Source organism: Scleropages formosus, chromosome 20, assembly GCF_900964775.1.
Source record: "Scleropages formosus chromosome 20, fSclFor1.1, whole genome shotgun sequence".
Lineage (NCBI taxonomy): Eukaryota > Metazoa > Chordata > Actinopteri > Osteoglossiformes > Osteoglossidae > Scleropages > Scleropages formosus.
In genome coordinates this window covers 12,583,133-12,598,893 of record NC_041825.1, presented here as the reverse complement: position 1 = coordinate 12,598,893, position 15,761 = coordinate 12,583,133, and the positions used below count along the sequence as shown (strand labels likewise).

General features: G+C 44.4%; 2 protein-coding genes across 2 annotated transcripts; both read left to right on the top strand.

The window, feature by feature from the left end:
* The first annotated feature begins 3,117 nt into the window (after window positions 1–3,117).
* On the top strand, window positions 3,118–6,300 carry noxo1b (NADPH oxidase organizer 1b). The gene is made up of 8 exons (XM_029247014.1): window positions 3,118–3,270; window positions 3,539–3,619; window positions 3,715–3,787; window positions 3,911–4,094; window positions 4,240–4,442; window positions 4,587–4,691; window positions 5,080–5,197; window positions 5,525–6,300. Exons 1-8 carry the CDS (start codon window positions 3,196–3,198, stop codon window positions 6,123–6,125), a joined length of 1,440 nt encoding a protein of 479 aa, XP_029102847.1. The 5' UTR covers window positions 3,118–3,195; the 3' UTR covers window positions 6,126–6,300.
* Window positions 6,301–11,540: 5,240 nt separating this feature from the next.
* rnf151 (ring finger protein 151) lies at window positions 11,541–14,976 on the top strand. The gene is made up of 4 exons (XM_018761720.2): window positions 11,541–11,637; window positions 12,332–12,477; window positions 13,115–13,211; window positions 13,956–14,976. Exons 1-4 carry the CDS (start codon window positions 11,635–11,637, stop codon window positions 14,388–14,390), a joined length of 681 nt encoding a protein of 226 aa, XP_018617236.1. The 5' UTR covers window positions 11,541–11,634; the 3' UTR covers window positions 14,391–14,976.
* Window positions 14,977–15,761: the final 785 nt, after the last annotated feature.

The following is a 15,761-nucleotide window of genomic DNA, read 5'->3' as shown; positions in this document are numbered from 1 at the left end:
TTTTCTTATCAGACTCAGTTCTATAGGCAGGTAGGGCTGCAGTGTGTGCCATCGTGCTGCCAGCGTTCATCGGCGTTCCCCGACAGCCCAGCATTTTGACCTTTAGCGCAGAAAAACACCAGCAAATGCGGTCCGATTACAAATAATGAGCAGACAAACCAGTGCCTGTATTCAAACTGCTAGAAATGTGATTTCAGTGATGCTGCAGTGGAAGTGATGGAGATGTTGGCCTGGAGTCACGTTAGTCACCTGCATTGCGGTGCTGAACCAAGGAGATGAAAAGTTGCCGCTGAGCACAAAGGACCCAGATGTATCGAGCGCTCCGGGTGATGATGTGAGATGTGGGGTCTGGCCGGCTGCACTGTCGGTGGCCTTGAACAGCGGCATGTGGGAGGGACTTGGCGGCTTATCGCACAGCCAAGTGATGCCAGTGGTCCCAAATCAGCATAACTGGGGTCGCTCTCTCTCCATCAGCACTTTGAGTCATGTGTGCCCACCTGCCGCCTGTCACTAATCGCCTTCCCATCATCCCTTGGAAATGAGATCAAGGTGACAGGTGATTATAGACTTCTTCATCAAGCCCCCAACCTTCATAAATCATATTCCTAGATGTTAAGCATTTTTTGAAGGTCATGTCATTTTATACACTCTGCTCCCACAGATATGTTAAAATTCCTGAGCAGTGTTTTTTTCACTGTGAACTAGGGTAAAAAGGCATCAAGAGGGATATTTGTTTTCAGCTGTCTAGAGACAAGAGGCAAGATGTTATGCTTTTCAGCAGGGTGATAATAAACCCAACAAAGTCTCGTGGTATTTTAGAGAATAAACTGAGATTGCACTGGGTCAAAAATGCATAAATGGATTGAGGTGGGGGGGCGCAGTGGTGCAGTGGGTTGGACCGGGTCCTGCTCTCCGGTGGGTCTGGGGTTCGAGTCCCGCTCGGGGTGCCTTGTGGCGGACTGGCGTCCCGTCCTGGGTGTGTCCCCTCCCCCTCCAGCCTTACGCCCTGTGTTGCCGGGTTAGGCTCCGGTTCCCCGCGACCCCGTAAGGGACAAGCGGTTCTGAAAGTGTGTGTGTGTGTGTGGTTTGAGGTGGGAGGTGGAAGGTGGACTGGGTCCTGCTCTCCAGTGGGTCCTGGGTTCGAGTCCTGCTTGGGGTGCCCTGTGACGGACTGGCGTCCCATCCTGGCTGTGTTGCCTCCCCCTTCAGCCTTGCGCCCCCATTGCCAGGCTAGGCTCCTGCTCCCTGCAACCCTGTACTGGACAAGCGGTTCAAACTGTGCATGTGTCGGTTTGAGGTGAGCACACGCTTTCCAGTGTCACTCGTAAATAAATGCCTTTCACTGTTTCATATGAGTGAATCCAAACAACAGTCATATTGTCATTATATATTCATTTAGGTTATGCTGTTCTCCACTGCGAGGGGGTGCGGTGGCGCAGTGGGTTGGACCACAGTCCTGCTCTCCGGTGGGTCTGGGGTTCGAGTCCCGCTTGGGGTGCCTTGCGGCGGACTGGCGTCCCGTCCTGGGTGTGTCCCCTCCCCCTCTGGCCTTACGCCCTGTGTTGCCGGGTTAGGCTCCGGTTCCCTGTGACCCTGTATGGGACAAGCGGTTCTGACAATGTGTGTGTGTGTGTGTGTGTGTGTGTGTGTGTGTGTGTGTGTGTGTGTGTGTGTGTGTTCTCCACTGCAAGGGGATGCAGTGGTGCAATGGATTTGACTGGGTCCTGCTCTCAGGTGGGTCTGAGGTTCAAGTCCTGCTTGGGGTTCCTTGCAATGGACTGGTGTCCTGTCCTGGGTGTGTCCCCTTACCCCCCTGTGTTGCTGGGTTAGGCTCCAGCTCCCTACAACCCTGCATGGGACAAGCAGTTTCAGGTGATGTGTGTGTGTCTGTGTTCCACTGGACACAAGTGGTTTCAGACTGTGTGTGTTCTTCACTGTGACTTGCAAGAGCAGACCTGTACATTGAGCTACTAAGATTTATCGACCCATTTCAGCAGCATAATTTGTATTGGAGTTATTAACCATCATATTTACATTTATTCATTTGACAGAGGTTTGTCTCCAAAACAATGTACATATTAGGGTAAACAACAGGTTTCATACATATCTGGCACAGCTTGTCGCAGAGTAGTTAGTGCTACTACTTTTGGACCCAAAGGCTACAGGTTCAATTCCCACCTCTGGCTGTAGTACCCTTGAACAAGGTACTTACCCTAAATTGCTCCAGTGAAAACTACCCAGCTGTATAAATGGGTAAGTAACTTAACACTTTGAGTTGCTTTGGAGAAAAGTGTCAGCTAAATAAATAAATGTAATGTATGCAACAGACAAAGAGCTTTAGATAGAAACACACAACCCCGAAAGTGCCTCTTGGTTGTGTGGTCCCATCCTGTTCAGGTTGCGCACAGCTCTTAGGGGTGCTGCAGTGGGAGCCGGAATTCAAACCCATGACCTTCGAGTCAGAAGATGTACAGCTGTACATCACCGGACTGCCGCCGCTATACATTCTGGCACCGGCAGTTGTTCCTTGAGCACAAGGTAACAGTATAAGCGAACGGTGCCTGATGGACACCTTCCAGTCAGCGTCTCCTTCCTCCTTCTACTGAGAGCTCCTCGCCACCAATTCCTCCCACATCCATATTTCCATGTGATGGGAATTAAAGCTGATAGATGAAATCATCTTGACTTTTCCTCACACTCAGAGAGGTGCGTTATGACAACAGAGCCTCGACAAAAGCCTTTCATGCCCTGGGGATTACAGTAACTGCAGGGGAGAACACACACAAACACTGGACGAATGGGCGCGTCTGTCTCGGAAATGTGGTGACTCAGCGTCGCACAAAACTTTTGTTCCGCGGTTTTGCGTCTGCCTCTGCGTGCGCGCGCGCGTGTGTGTGTGTGTGTGTGTTTATTTTTAAACAACTCTTCCTGCACCTCTTAGCAGGAAGTCTCTGAATAAACTTTCCGTTTCTGTTTATCCCAGACAAATTAATGACGGAATATTAGCCCCGCCCCCTTCCTCGCCCCGCCCCAACCCTCTTCTCCCGCCCCCTCCCGCCCACGTCCTCGAGCTATATGATGGAAAGAAGCGAAGCGCTGAGACTGAGGAGACGCGGCGTCGCATCTCACCGCATCCCATCGCATCTCATCGCATCTCAGGGCTTCTCACCGCATTTTTTACCGCATCTTACCGCAATGGCCAACCAGAGGGAGCAGCGCTTTCCCGCCTCGGTGCGACTCATCGGGGTGATGCACAAGGGTCCGAGCAGGGTGAGGGACCCCCCGCTTGCGACTCACACCTGACAGACAAAATATTAAAAAGCTACAAAACGCATTAAAAAAAATCCACTTGGATTGTCTGCTGTGATGTTATCATAACTGTTTATATAGAATGTTGATATATGTGCACAAGGTGTTACATTGTATATACAAAACCGTTTATATACATACAATATTGATGTTTAAGTGTGTAACACGTTCAATTGTATATAGAAAATATTTAATTCATGTTGACAATACTTTGCCGTTTCTCTTTCAGGTGTTCATGACCTCAGTGTTTTGGTCAGACCAGACTGAAATAATTGTGTACAGATCATTTCAGGAGTTTAAGAAGCTCCATGTAAGTTCACTGAAATTGTACAAATGAAAGAATTTTGTTCTGGTCCTGGGAACCCCTTCACTAAAACATCTCCCTCCTTTTTTGTTCCGCAACAGAAGCGGCTGAAGAAGAAATTCCCTCCAGAAAACCCGTTCCGGAGATCAGATAGAGTTCTGCCAAGTTTCAGAGGTAAATGACTAAAATGAATGAATTGATACTTCATACTTATACAATATATTTCATAGTATATGATGAACTAATGCTATATTAATATGTATATGTAATATGTGTCTGTGTTTTTGCTTTTTTCAGCAAAAACCATAAAGAACAACTTTCAGAAGAAGGGTCCCAGCAAATCAGTGCTTCGCTTGAAGTCCCTCGAAAAGTACTGCGGCGAACTGCTGTCCTGTGATCCCAATGTGGCACAGAGTGCCGAGGTGGTCCAGTTCTTCCTGCCACAAAACCGCGACCTGGAGCCAGACTATGGAAAGAACAGGTACAGAGCACTGCCTTATGAAATGCATAAAATGTAGACCACATGTTGGATTTAAACCGTTTAAACAGATTTTTGGCACGACTGCAAGCACTTCACGCGATCGCTTTAATTTCCAAACTCACTTCACCCCAATCTCCGGTTCCAGCTTTGTTATCATGCCGTCGGACGACCCCTCAGAAGGCGAGGCATCAAACGATGGCAAACGTCACAGCATGGGAAACATTACGCAGCCCTTCGTGGCTGAGACATACCGGTGTGTGGCCCCCTACGAGACTAAGGACACCAAGAACCGACCCTTCAGCATAGCTGTCAACGAGGCAGTGGATGTGCTCATCAAAGACAAAGCCGGTAAGTATCTTCAGCTGCCAGGCAAGACAAGCCACACATTAACGCTCTTTTAATAAGAACGTAGATTGTTCGAAACCTGAAGGTGCCACAAAATTTTGGGTGCCCCTCCGGATCCCAGCTGACGGGTTTTCTTTCGTGATGCAGGATGGTGGCTGGTGGAGAATGATGAGAAACGCTTGGCCTGGTTCCCGGCACCTTTTCTCGAGACATGTGAGGATGACGAAGAAGATGAAGAAGACGAGGATGAAGGTAATCAGCTATTGGGATGATGTCTACAAACCATCTCTTCTCCTCTGAAATGCTAGTTGTTTCCATATTTCCTCATGGGCAGTTTCTATGATAACTATTTTTCTATTAATAACTCTTTAATAATACATTATTAGTAATACCTCTTTTTTAAAATATTTTTACATACGTATAGCTATTATAAAATGGGAAAATCTAAATAGCATAATAAGAATGCAACACAGTACTAAACAGTAATTCTAAATAAGATGCATCCCGTGATGCAAGTGTTGAATACGGCACACCTTGACAGTTAAGCATGTGCTGTTACGCACTGTACATGGTGTGTTCTACATCACTGTGTAAGTCCAAAAGTAAGTATTTGTATAACTCATCTTCTGTTCGCCTTTAGGTGCGCTGTTCTGCGTGGTGAGGAACTTTCAGTCCTCCAAAGACGATGAGCTGTCTGTGAACATCGGCTCTAAGGTGCAAGTGCTGCAGAAGTCAGACAATGGCTGGTGGCTCGTCAGGTACTTCATATTCATATTCATAATTATATTCATGTTCATATTCATCCAGCTGAGCTGTGAAACCAGTGATGGAGGGAACATTATTAAATTATGTGGCAAGAACTGCCCTCCTCAGCCACAGTTTTATCAAAAAAGTCGTTAGTTGAGTGCATTGTTTGTAAAGTATCAGGAAGGTTAGCTATATTCTTTTTACGGAATCGTGTGAATTAATAGTAAAATCATGACTGAGTTTTGAATTAAGTGTAGAGTCATAGAAACCTACTGCATGAACAGACAAGCCACCCTGTATCCAGCTCTTTACCTCTTGGCTATTTTCCCATTCCGCAGACACCACGGTAAGGCTGGGTACGTGCCCTCCATGTACCTGCAGCCGTACACCAACCCACACGTGCGCCTGCAGGCTGTGCAGAAGGACATGCGCAGCTCCTCCCTTTGCCTGGCCCAGCTGCACTTCTCAGAGCCTAGACTCCAGGAGACCCTGCAGCTGCCCCCCAACAACCGCAAGGAGAGCTGCCCGAGGCCTAGCCCAAAACAGAGGTCACGCTCCATGGAGCTCCTGTCGGAGTCCCTCGGCAGCAGCACGCCTCCGATCTCGGAAGAGCTTCCAGGGCCCAAGAGCCACCCGAGCACCGACAGCGAGGGCAGCGAGGGCAGCGAGTTCAGCTTCAGCGACGACATCAGCTCCTCGGGCATCGACTCCGTCGGCGCAAGCCGCTCGGATGGGGAGGAGCCCAGCTGCGCCCCTCAGGCCGAGCCGCACGGTGGGCGCCGTGGGTCGAACCCCCAAAATGCTCCCTCCCCTCCAAAGATGCCGCCGCGCCCACGACCACAAGAAATTTTCAGCAGGTGCACGACCATCACTCGCAAGGCTGCCCTCACCTACAAAGCCAACCTGTTTGCGGAAAACGTACAGAGCCGCGTTCGCTAGGTCATAGGAGAGCGGAAAGTGGACAGTGATGAGCTGACGATACACTTATATATAAAAATATAAAATGATATACAAAATATTTAAAAATGATGAGGCTCATTGATAAAAAAATCTCTTTTTGGTGCATGTTTGTTTTATCTGTGTTTACCTTGGCAATGTAGCACTGCAGTGTCGACAACCCACAGGAATGCAGTTACATTACGTAATACAAGTCCTGGGATTGGCTCCAGGCACATGCCATGTATAAAGGGGATGTCAGCATGGGGAAATAATGATTAATAATTAACATTACAACTTAATTTGATTTTTTGCACATATCAGATTAACTGTGCTTACGTTTTTTCATGCCTTGTCTTTTGGTGTAATGATTTGTTTGGCGTTTGTATTGCTTTTGCTTGCCTGTTTCCTCAAGTATCTATATTTTCCATACTGGAAATTATTACTGTGCCTTATATGCATTTTACTCTTCTGCTACAAGTATGTATTTTGTACCACAATAAACGTGTTTGCAAAATTATACTGTGCCTTTTAAATGAAGATATCTTCTCTTCAGCGAAGAATCTTCCTTTCCATTAGTGTCCCAAATATTATGCTTAAGGTGATAAAGGTGATTCTCAATTTAAAGACCTTGTTCTTATCTAGGTCTTATAAGACCCAGACCTGCTGCACCACGGTGCCACTCACTAATGCAGCCCAATGCACACCAAATACACCACCTCCTGCTTTAATCGGGAGGCTTTCATGCAGAAGCAAGAATCTGTCACGTTATTGCTCTTCGTGTACAGGCTGAGTTGACCCCTTACCCATTTTACTTAGATATCACCCCAGGTAACCATACCTTTGCCTCAGCCCTCCCTTGAAAAAAGTGATAGAGACACACTATTTCGTAACCTGGAGCTATTCAGAGGTGTGAACATAATTCCTTACAGAACGTCTTCAGAGTGTCATGCTCCTGGAAACAAGTGAAGCGGCAACACCTGCAGCTAACTGATGACACCCGGGATATAAGGAGCTCCGTAATGACGACACGATGCGGATTCTTGCAAACACCCTCGTGGTTTTGGGGTCTCAGCAGTTTCTTCTCCAGCGCCTATGATTTCTGTTCTTGATCTCTGACCATAGCCTGTTTTCCGACCTGCGAGTTTGCCTTGCCCTTGTAGTGACTTTCGTGCCCTGAAGACCTTTGCCTGTTCCTGACCTTGATCGTGTCCTGCCCTTCGAACCAGGAGAAACGAATAAAACCAACCCGCACTTGGGTTCGCAACCTACCTGTATGTCTCCAGTCCGTCTGTTGCCATGACATTAGTACTGTTACCAGACAGTCTTCTGTAAACCTGTCATTTACAGGAAATGTTACTCAACAGATAATTAAATTCTCAGAAAAATAGTAGGAGAATGCATCTCATTCAGTATAGTAGATGCTTTGTATCAAGGTTTACAAAGCTCATATGATCTCTTCCAAGATTTCCATGATTGATACAGTAAGCCTTTGTGATTCGTGAAAGGATTAGCTTTCATTTTCTCAAAAACTTCCTTCTGATTTATGGTTCTTACCAAATCTCTGCAGTGAAAACAAAGGAAGCTTTGGTTTTGAGTGGCAAGCAATGTATCATGCTTAAATTTTGAAGGGAACATAGTTTTTATTCATGGATGAAAAGCTATATTAGGTGACATGTAATTGTAATAGTTAGATGACACGCTATCCTTTATTATATGTGCTGATCCCTTTGCATCCAGAGGTTTATGGTTTTTAATGCAGGGAATTGATTTCAGGTCAGTAACCCCATGGTGTAGTTTTGCGAGACTGACATCTTTTCTCAAGACTGTGTAGATCTGGCTTTTGAAAGGATCCAGTTGTCAATGTGGTTCGATTATAGGTGGATTGACACATTCTTAGAGAGTCTTCCTGAGTAGGCAGTTTTTAAGACAGTAAATAGCTATCTTGAGTTGTATGTTGTAATATAAAGATTTCTTCCCCCTTGCAGTTGACATACTGCTTACCAACCATTTATTCAGTCAGTAACATACAAGTGTAAGCTTTGCTGAGTTTAAGAATGCTCTCATTTCAGATGAAGCTTCCAGACTTGAGTTTCAAACACTGTGTAGCCTTGTAAACCTAAACACCAGTGTGCTTTAGTTTTTCAATGAATATTGTTAGTAGAAAAAGAAAAAAAAAAAACCTTTTCAGCTGCATCAACACATCTAGTATAACAAACCATAAAAAAAAAACTACAGGAATCCAAACTAAAAATTAAATTTGGTAGTTGTACATTATGAATTATTGATTCATCAGAAGTTCATTACTTGTGTGTGCACTTTAATTCTAGATTTTAAACCTTGCTCTTGATTTGTTTACAACTATTTTTGTCCCATATGCCACAAAGGGGGACAAGGAATTGTTTTACATTTGCATTACCTTAAGTGAGCTAATCAGTCACACCCAAAACTCGGTAATCTTAAGATAAACACAAGTAGATAGCACAACTTTGCTACTGAATTTTAATGCTATTAAAACCTCAGTGAGACAATAAGAAGATCCAGATTTGCTTTGAAAATAGCAATATGTAAAATGTTAGTTATTGTCAGAAGTAATGTTAGAAATAATTTCATTGGACATAAAACGTTCTGGAATTTACAACATTACACAGTACTTTCATCAGCTTACAATGAACGATATGGTATGGCTGAAAATGCAAACAATGACTCAAAGAGCTCTTGCTTCCTTCTGGGCATAGCTGGGCACAGCAAGACGTGTGCAATGTGTGGAGTTGCCACAGGAAATGCCAATAAATCAAAACTCATAAACATTTCATTATGTTATTGCAAACATGGGAAATTTTCGTGATACTGCAGTGCAAGCATTTGTGTGTATGGACTCCACCCACCACAGTCCTTTCAGAAAGTATTTTTAAATAACTGATTCACACAGCGTCACAGAGGAGACAGGGTGCAATTTCCATTGGGACAAATAAAGTATCTGTCCACCTATCTATATTTCTCATGCGTTACTGTCATCTTTTAATTCATACAATCCTCTACTTCTTTAAGTATCAACACCTTTCCCATTCCACTGGACTTAATTTGAAATAAATAAATAAATAAAAAAATAAACAAAAACACTTGAAACTGCATAAAACAGTTTGGTGAAAGCTATATCATCCCAAGGATTCTTATTTACACTAAAAGCAACAGATGCTCTGAGTGAGTAAATCACATTTTATTCCATATGGTGCAATAATCACCAAGTCACATTTTCATCCTTTTACACCATGTTTTCCAAAAAAAAATCAAACTGAAAAAACTCAACTCCAAACGAGTAAAATCCAAATACCTATCTCCTTCTTTGTTTACACATCTGTCAACCAAAACAACACACACACACACACACACACACACACACACACACACACACACACACAGTTTCTGAACCACTTGTCCCATACAGGGTCACAGGGAACCAGAGCCTACCCGGCAACACAGGGCATAAGGCTAGAGGGGGAGGGGACACACCCAGGACAGGACACCAGTCCATCACAAGGCACCCCAAGCAGGACTCAAACCCCAGACCCACTGGAGAGCAGGACCCGGTCCAACCCGCTGCGCCACTGCGCGCCCCTCCAAAACAACACATCTGCATAAAAACTTAAATTTCACACCAGTTGCTCCATAGCCCTCAGCTGTGCTACTGTGCTAAATTATTTAGAACTTTAAATGAAAAATGATTGCTGATAATTACTGTAACTGTGGTCCACACGACAAAAACATCGCGGAAGTGAAAACAAAACTACCTTTGAATGTGAGAAAAGGGTCTATAATTTATATAATCTGTACCCAGAGGTGTCTGGAGAACATAAGAGTAACATTCAAGTAGAATTGCAGGTAGTTTTAAAAAGAAAAAGCTTAAGTTCTTGTTCAAACATTCGCTTCAGCGCAAGTAGGGGTGGCACAGTGAGTAGTGCTGCTTCCTCATAGCGCCTGGGTGGTGTGAGAGGGCATGGGTTTGATCCCTGCTCAGTCTGCGTGGAGTTTGCATGTTCTCCGTGTGTGTGTGGGCTTCCTCCAGGTGCTCTGGTTTCCTCCCAGAGACATGCTGTTCAGGTTCACCCATAGTGTGTGAGTGACAGAGAGTGTGTTCCACTGATGTATGGATGACTGACCCATTGTAAGTAGTGTACCTACTAGTGTAAGTCACCTTGGTGAATAAGGTGTGTGGGCTCATAACACTACATAGAGTTCATTGGAAGTTGCTTTGGAGAGGAGGTGAGGCTCCTGGCAGAGTGGTGCCAGGACAACAACCTGTCTCTCAATGTCAGTAAAACTAAGGAGCTGATGATTGACTTTAGGACACAGGATAGGGTTCATGCACCCATATACATAGGAGGGGATGTTGTAGAAAGGGTCAGCAGCTTCAAATTCCTTGGGGTCAAACTCAGATGGACTGAGCACACAACATCAACCATCAAAAAGGCCCATCATTGCCTCCACTTCCTCAGGTGTCTGATGAAAGCCAGGATGTCCACTACAGTCCTCACTGCTTTCTTTCTACAGGTGTGCTGTGGAGTCTGACCTCATAGGGTGTATTACATCCTGGGGTGGCAGCTGCTCCATACAGGTCAAGAAACATTATACTGCTGCTTTAAGTGTTCTCATTCTCTCTTTCTGAGTTCTCTGATCGTCAACTGGCATTATTGTTACCACTGTTACCATTATTTATTGCTATTGCTGTCGCACTACTCACTGTCATTGTTATTGTTTTGTTTGTGCAGTATTTCTATTGTCTTTGCCCATAGTCTGCGGAGAAGCATTCAGGAAGATTTTCATGATACATGTACATGGTACTTGTATCTATGACAATAAACTTGAAACTTGAACTAAGTGAATAAATGTAAAAGTATTGTGAGCAGAGCCTTTTCTGAAGCACAGGGCATGAGGTCTGCCTGGTACATCATGCTGGATAGGAAAGTGTTCCTCATTCCTCACACGCACACACACAGGAAGGGCAATTTAGCCTCATCAGTTCACAAGAAACACATCTTTTGGCTGTGGGAGGAAACCGGAGATGCTGGAAGAAACCCACGCAAACACAAGGAGAACGTGCACACGCAACACAGACCGAGCCAGAAGGGAACCTACGTCCGAACCCACAGCCCATGCGAAGAAAAGCGCGCCGGCCCCACAGCAACAGCGTCGCGCGCCTCAGTCCTGCGCCAGTTGCTCTTCCCGAGTGAGCATGCGCACCACCGGCAGCTGGGCTCGTGGGAAATACTCAGCGATAGCCACGCAACCGTGAAACACCGAATTAATTCAAATAACACCGTGTCCTACAAAAGCGTGGTTTCCATGGAGATTGCAGTGCGAATGCAGTACACCTGGGGTTGCGTGAAAAAAAAGGGTGTTAATCATGGCTGTACAGTCGACGTTTACGGTAGTTCTGGGCTGGGCACGGAAAGCTTTGATGCGTTAAACTTGCGTACGGAATGACACCAGTCTGAAAAACCGAACGTAAAACATGGTGAGTTTCATTTTATCGTCATGTACAGTACGGGTAAGGGTGATTTTATTCACCAAAAACAACACAAAAAATGGATCGCACTGTGTGACTGACGGAGTGATGATTGTATATGAAAACATACACAGCGCGAGTGCATTTTTTTAAATTATTTTCATGGTGGAAACACCGACAAGCACCAACTTGTAAACAGTCACATTACTTAAGTTCTAATGAAAAAAAAATTAAAACATCTGTCTGCAACATACATATATAATGTAACGACCCGCGTTACTGGGAGTTTGAGCGGGAAAACGGGTTTATTGGAAATAGTTGAATTATGGGTAAAACAGAATTAAGAGTTCAACCGCCATGGGGACTCACAGGGAATAAGGGGTGAATGTGTAGGACGAAAAAAGTGTGTAAAGTTTGAGGGGTATTAAGGAGGCTGGCTTGAGATGTAGGCCTTTGGACTAAGAGCATTATTTGCTTGTGTTTCTTTGCCTGTGTGAGGGTGCTGTAAGAAATGTTTATTAATTAATGTTGTTAGGTAAATAATATTAATTAATGAGTGATGTCTGTCATTCTATTTGTTGCACCATCTGAATACAGTGTGTGGCAGTATGTAGTCACCATTTGCATAAATATAGGCTAAAACTTATATCTGCTATGTTTATAGATGTTTCAGATTCTGACTTCCAGGGCTATGTAATTTCAGAGTGGGGGCTACGATGTGGACCTCTTCGTGGACACCCCACACCATGACCTCATCTGTCCAATATGCCATGGAGTTTTCAGGTGTCCGGTGACAGCTGTGTGTAGCCATGTCTTCTGTAGGAACTGCATTCTGGAATGGATCAAGAGGTACAGCTACACAGAAACTGCCTTAAAAGTTATGGTATTCAAAATTGTGATTAGAAAAATGCCAAAGTTATAATTATTAATAGTTAGCGGTTCTGCCTTTGGACCCAAACATCACAGGTTCAGATCCCACCCCCTGCCGTAAAACCCTTGAGCAAGGTACTTACCCACACTGCTCCAGTAAAATTACCTATCTGTATAAATGGATAAATAATTGTAAGTTGCTTAATGAATGATTGCGCAATAATAACTATTATATTTAATAGATAATTGTCAACTAAATTAATAAATATTTCTAATTTGGTTCAGGTTTTCTTCATTATTGAAAGATGCACACAGGTTTTGGCTGCATCACGACCACTAATATATCAGTGATACAGTTAGTGACAGTTTTTGGCTAAAATGATCACAGGTTGGTAACGTAAGTAAGGTAAGACTGCAGGGTGAGAAGTGTTGTTTTTACCAAGCATGTGTAAATTACATTCATATGGATCATTTATAGTGGCTATTTAGAAATTTTTCTTGGTTTCATTTCCTGCCCTCTAAAGCTTTACACTGTTGCGTCATGCTACTTTAAAAAAGTTTTGATGAAAGGCATTTTTATTTCATGGGTTCAAACAGATGTTTCAAAAATCTACAGGCAGGAGACGTGTCCTTACTGCAGACATCCTGTCAGTCAGAGCTCCATATCTGGAATGTGTAAACTTAGCACATCCATCAGCCGCTTATGGATTAAGGTAAAGTGCGAGTAGACTGGGCTATGTACAGCATTGCTTGGCTTCAGACGTCACTACAATAAATACATATGAAAATTTATTGCTATCTTTCATGCCAGGATTTTTACTTTCTTATTTGCTTTCAAAGGAGTATCAGTTTCAAATGGGCTGTGTGTATGAAGTGTTTTGGTATTATAATTTAGTTGTTGAATCAAACTTGTAATGTTTAGGTGCTTAGTTTGCATGTTCCTGTGGGTTTTCTTGTCTCCTCTCACAGTACAAAGGTTTTTCTGCCAAATGGGTGAACTAAATTGCCCTTTGTGTGTGCCTTTTTCAACGAATGTACGTGACTGCCTTGTCATGGGCTGACATCCCATCCGAGGTGTACGTGACTGCCTTGTCATGGGCTGCTGACATCCCATCCAGGGTGTACTGCACCTTATGCCCTGTGCCCCGTTGAATGCTCATGTCTACCCTGCTGCAGAATTTCATGAGTGGTTACTAAAATGCATTACATACTGGACCAGTTAGGTAAGGGGAATTCAAATGAGCAAACAGCTAACATGTTATCAAGATTGACATACTAGCTTTCATTGACATTTTCTCCATTTGTTATATCTGTGTTTCTTTGAAACAACACTTTTCTGATTATACATCGGGTGACTTGGAACATAAAAATTTCAGGCCATGGGTCAATTTTCTTAAAGAAAGGCTACCTGATCTCTTTGAGATGTCATAGTAGCCCACTTTTTCCTTGTTGTCCAGTGTAAAAACAAGGCCCAGGGGTGTGATGCCACCTTCCCCCTCTCAGAGGAGTGCTTGCACAGTGTGGTATGCCAGTATGAGCTGATCCTGTGCCCCCATCATGGCTGCGGGATGCAGCTGCCGCGCCGACACCTGGGGGGCCACATGCAGAGCTGCAGACGCTGGAGGGGACCTTGCTGCTCGGGCTGCGGCACCCCGTTTTCCCACCACATGCAGACTCAGCAGAACTGCTACCGGCAGCTGCGGCAGGAGCTCGAGAGCCGGTGGGAGATGCACCGCATCATCGCTGCTGACTTGCAGCGGAAGATGAGGAGGATCCAGAACACTGTGGTCCACATGAGGAGGCAGGTTAATCTAATCTGCCAGAGTCTGGAGGTCATGAACAAGCAGGAGGTTGCTAGGAGCACAGGAGGCAACAGCGGTTGTGCTTTGTAACAGTAACAGCAGTGCCTTACGGCTAGAAAGTGAGTACAGGTCTTCAGCACCGTCCCAGCATAAGGCAGCTCTCTTCAGGTTTTCATTGGATTAATAATGTATTTCTGCGGAAAAATGTATTTCTAAACCAACCTGGATCGAGTGAAGGGCTGAGCTGGCAGAGCCCATGTGAGCTGTAGTCCTCCAGGTTTTCTAGTACAGTACAGACTATACAGGTGAAGTACCATTACACCATCAAGTGGCTACCATGGGAAAGAGTGCATAAGCTACTTTTTTATTTTTTCCCAACTATTTTATTGTCACCACTAACATTTTTTTTTTTTTTAAATAAACAACACCACACCATACAAGTCTTATAGAACATGATTTTCCACCGTTTTCATAAAGTCTTAGAAGATCCCCTCATCATCTCATCACCTACATGGCACAAGGAATGGATATTGGGTACCACAACTGAATTACGTTAATTTGTCTTGGTCACGAGCTTGTATTGTCATACTAACGCTGACAAGAATGTAAAAATCCTGTCCAAAATTTGTTAATCGTGAAAATATTTTTTTTAAACCCTTGATTTATTAAACTTAAACGGCAGACACCGCTCACGATAACTTAACATTTTTTAATACTAAAACACGTCAGTGAAAATGTTTAATAAGTTAGTTGGAATGAATTGGATCCTTAATTTGGATTCCATAACGTATAGATCTCTAAACACGGGTGTTAATATAAAGCATTATTCTACTTAAACGTTACTGAAAACAATACATCAAGCCCGCGCTGAAACGTAACGCTCGCAGTTTCCCCCGATTACACATTTTCGGCTCACTTGCGCCTCGTCATCACTGAGTTCTCGCGAGAGTGCAGTACGGATAAGGACACGAGACCAAGGAGTTGCTCCTTTTTGCCCCGGCTCTCTGCGGTTCGTTTTTTCTTATTTTCAGAGGAACTCAATCTTTTCGTCTTTGTTACCGGTTGTCGGTTACAGTAAACACTTGTGGTCCTATCTAAGTCTCCTCCCTAACCCCCCAATCAACAGTTTAATTGTATTAGACCGACTGAAGAACCGCCGTAGTAGTGTCTTGTTCAGCTAGAACGTGCCTGACTGAGCTGAGGGAGCGGTTCGTACTTGGGAACTCTGTGCTGTGCGGTTAAGTTCACCACTTTATGTCAGTTGCTTGTCGAAGGTATTTAATAGCGAATCCGACAAGTGCAGTGTGTAACCGTAAGAACGTAGAAGCTGAGGATCTATCGGTGACTACTACTACTACACAACTTGCTGAGGCGGCATGGTGGGCATGCTGGTAAGACTGGAGTCTCTCTCTCTCTCTCTCGCATGGGATCACTCATGAGCTCTCTCAATGGAATGAGATC